Source organism: Antrostomus carolinensis, unplaced genomic scaffold (assembly GCF_000700745.2).
Source record: "Antrostomus carolinensis isolate BGI_N321 unplaced genomic scaffold, ASM70074v2 scaffold44949, whole genome shotgun sequence".
Taxonomy (NCBI): Eukaryota; Metazoa; Chordata; class Aves; order Caprimulgiformes; family Caprimulgidae; genus Antrostomus; species Antrostomus carolinensis.
The window spans coordinates 1-3232 of record NW_010341463.1 but is presented as its reverse complement, the minus strand read 5'-3'; the positions used below and the strand labels follow the sequence as shown (position 1 = coordinate 3232).

The 3232-nt window shown below is 50.0% G+C and overlaps 1 protein-coding gene across 1 annotated transcript in view; it reads right to left on the bottom strand.

The window, feature by feature from the left end:
* PRCC (proline rich mitotic checkpoint control factor) overlaps nucleotides 1-3229 on the bottom strand; it is a gene marked incomplete at both ends in the record, with an annotated part of 4745 nt that extends 1516 nt beyond the window's left edge. The window contains one exon of the mRNA XM_010176475.2: nucleotides 3068-3229. Coding sequence (XP_010174777.2) covers nucleotides 3068-3229 — 162 coding nt within the window. The remainder of the gene's footprint in view (nucleotides 1-3067) is intronic.
* Nucleotides 3230-3232: the final 3 nt, after the last annotated feature.

The following is a 3232-nucleotide window of genomic DNA, read 5'->3' as shown; positions in this document are numbered from 1 at the left end:
TCCCCAGCTTTCTTGTAGCCCCTTCAGGTACTGGGAGGTCTCTAGAAGATCTCCCTGGAGCCTTCTCTTCTCCAGGCTGAACAGCCCCAACTCTCTCAGCCTGTCCTCACAGCAGAGCTGCTCCAGCCCTCGCATCATCCTGGTGGCCTCCTCTGGACTTGTTCTAACTGGTCCGTGTCTTTCTTATGTTGGGGGCTCCAGAACTGGACACAAGACCTCAGAGAGCTGAGCTCAAAATCAACAGTGGGATGCGGTCAGGCTCTTTTTCACAGTCTTGCTGATGTATCTGTGCCAGGGCAAAGCAAGATAAAAGCCTGCTCTGGTTACTGCTGTGAGAGATAAACAAACTGTCCACAGCGAAAGCAGGACCCACAGCACTTGCCACTGTATTTAGCGATAGCTGGGTCTGCTGCGGTCTGGGCAGAAGCAGAAAAATAAGCTTTGCAAACAAGTCAGCATCACCTCTGAAAAATCATCTCCAACTTGAGTTCATTCATGCAACTTACAGAACGAGAAAAAAAGGATTCACTAACCCAAAATTTTCAAGGTGGCTTTTTAGTGGTGCTCCAAAGCAGAGTGAGCAGGTGGAGAAACTCAAGATTCTACAGATTTGGTTCCTGCCAGAAATTCTCATTTAGAGAGCCAGCAGCAAAAACACTTTTTTAAATAAATGACAAGAAAATAAACCTAAAGCAAGGCAAAGAACACGAGCTGCGTGGTGTAAAGGCCAGCGCTCTCTTTCAAAGTACCAGCCAACGTTGTATTAAGAGAGGGGAAGCACAAAACCACACGAAGTGAGGGTGGAAAAATTCACCGCGGGGATGAACGGAGAATCACGTCGGAGTCGCTAAAGATCCATTTAAAATCTTGAGCAGCAAGTCTGGTCTCCTCTGGCATCAGTAAAAACCCTTTAACATCTTTATTGTTTTATAGCTTTGCAGAGCACTTTAAAGAGATTACAGGAAACGAGGTCTTCTGCCAGTTTACTGTCTAACTTAGAAAACAGGAGAAAGACAAAGAAGATGCAGAAATCAAGGCGAGGCAGAAAGTGGCCATAAAACCTGCGTGTTGTGGGAGAGAGGAGATAAAGCAGAGAGCCCAGGAGTGACTCCAGGGGTGCAAATAACAGGGACAGGGGGTATTTTAAGGAGAAAGGGAAGTATTTTAAGGAGAAAAAGGGAACAAGGGAGTTTATCAGTCACAGGCCAAGTGACTTCCAGATATCCCAAAGAGGAATCGCTCGGATCAGCTCTGGTTTTAAGGTTCTTCTTTCTTCCTTCAACATTTATTCGCTCCCTTGACGCTGCCAACCTGCAGTATTTCTGTTCAAAGCCAAGACACTGGAAGGCGGATGGGGGAGATAAATAGGAGGAACAAATCTCCTTTCGTTTTGAGTTTATTTCAATAACTGATTTGCTTTATTATGAAGCGCCCGTTCCAAAATGCTGCAAGAAAGTGAGTAAGCAAAAAGTGGGGATAAGAGAATCATAGAATGGTTTGGGTTGGATGGGACCTTAAAGCTCATCCAGTTCCAACCCCCCTGCCAGCAGCAGGGACACCTTCCACTAGACCAGGTTGCTCAAAGCCTCATCCAGCCTGGCCGAGAACACTTCCAGGGAGGAGCAGCCACAGCTTCTCTGGGCAACCTGGGACACTGTCTCACCACCCTCACACCAAACAATTTCTCCCTCACATCTCATCTCCATCTCCCCTCTGACACTTTCAAGCCATCCCCCCTTGTTCTGTCACTCCCTGCCCTTGGCCAAAGTCCCTCCCCACCCTTCCTGGAGCCCCTTCAGGTACTGGGAGGCCGCTATAAGATCTCCCCGGAGCCTTCTCTTCTCCAGGCTGAACAGCCCCAACTCTCTCAGCCTGTCCTCACAGCAGAGCTGCTCCAGCCCTCGCATCATCCTGGTGGCCCTTCTCTGGACTTGTTCTAACTGGTCCATGAATGGGATATCCATCCCTCATCCGTCTGTCTGACAGGAGGAGCCGTGTGTCCCACTGCCCAGTGCGCCTCTGCTGTGTTTGGAAGCCGTGGAATGAGGAGATCTGGCTCTGGGATGTGTCAAACTGGGCTGGTGAGCGTTGAGCAGCGCAGCGTGGCTCAGGGAGTGCCGGGAAGCCCGTGTCCTCTCACCCTCACTCCCCACAGACTGCTCTTCCAGCAAAACAAGATGCACTGACTTCGTTTCAGCTCCCCCAGGCCCAAGATTGCTGGCAGAGCACTATTAATTGAAGCCATTTCAAAATCCATCCAGTCAAACCTCTTCCTCCAGCTACCTGTCCCCATGGAAATGACCCTGAGCTTCACAGTTCAGCTCTTCCTCCAGTCAGAGGTGTCTCACCAGAGCCAGCGACCGAGGCCAGACGCAGCTGTAGCCACACAGCCGTCACCTCCACACTACAACAGCCCCATCCCAAAGTGAAAGAGCAGAGGGGAGAGAAGGAAAGTTGATCAATAGGGGCACTCAAAAAAAAAAAAAGGGCAGGGACATGTCCTTCCCTGCTCGTGCACTGGACTCAGTGCTCAGGAGCCCCGTAAGGCAACTGCAAACACACAAAAAACCCACAAGCTAAGAGCTAAATTATTACCTAAAGCTCTGGAGGACACCTGAAGCCTTTAGATAAATAATCAATAAATTGACAGGAAAATCTACGGCTTGCACAGGAAACAAAAGGAGAGATTTTTCTGGGATAAGGCCGCACAGCTCCACATCATCAACTCGTTAACTTCAGTAAGAAATAAGGGTGCAGATAATCTGGGTTTTGCTGCATTATGATTATAAATAAGGTTTCTGTATCAGTTTAATTCTGCAAAGCGCTTTAGGATTAGGGCTGGCAGCCAGGACAAATCTCTCCATAGATGCCACAAGAATGGGTTTTGGTACCTTGCTATATGATGATGGGTGACAGCGAGGAAAGAGATGCTGTGCTTTATGGGCAAACAAATCCACACGGGGATTGCTCCGGGGAGAGGATTTCACGCACGAAGGCGTTCCTTCTCAGGAGGGCTTGAGCAGAGGGTCCCCCCCCAGACAGAGCTGGTGGTTTGTTTCATACTCACATCTCCCTTGTGCAACTCCGGCACCGTGATCCGCACCGGCTCCGTCCTCTTCTTTGGCTTGGGGAGGCTCAAATCCACCCCAGCCCCGGGTAGAGCAGCAGAGGCCGAGACAGGAGGGGGCAGGTTGAGGGTAGAGGCAGCGGTCGTGGTGGCAGCGTTCCTCGG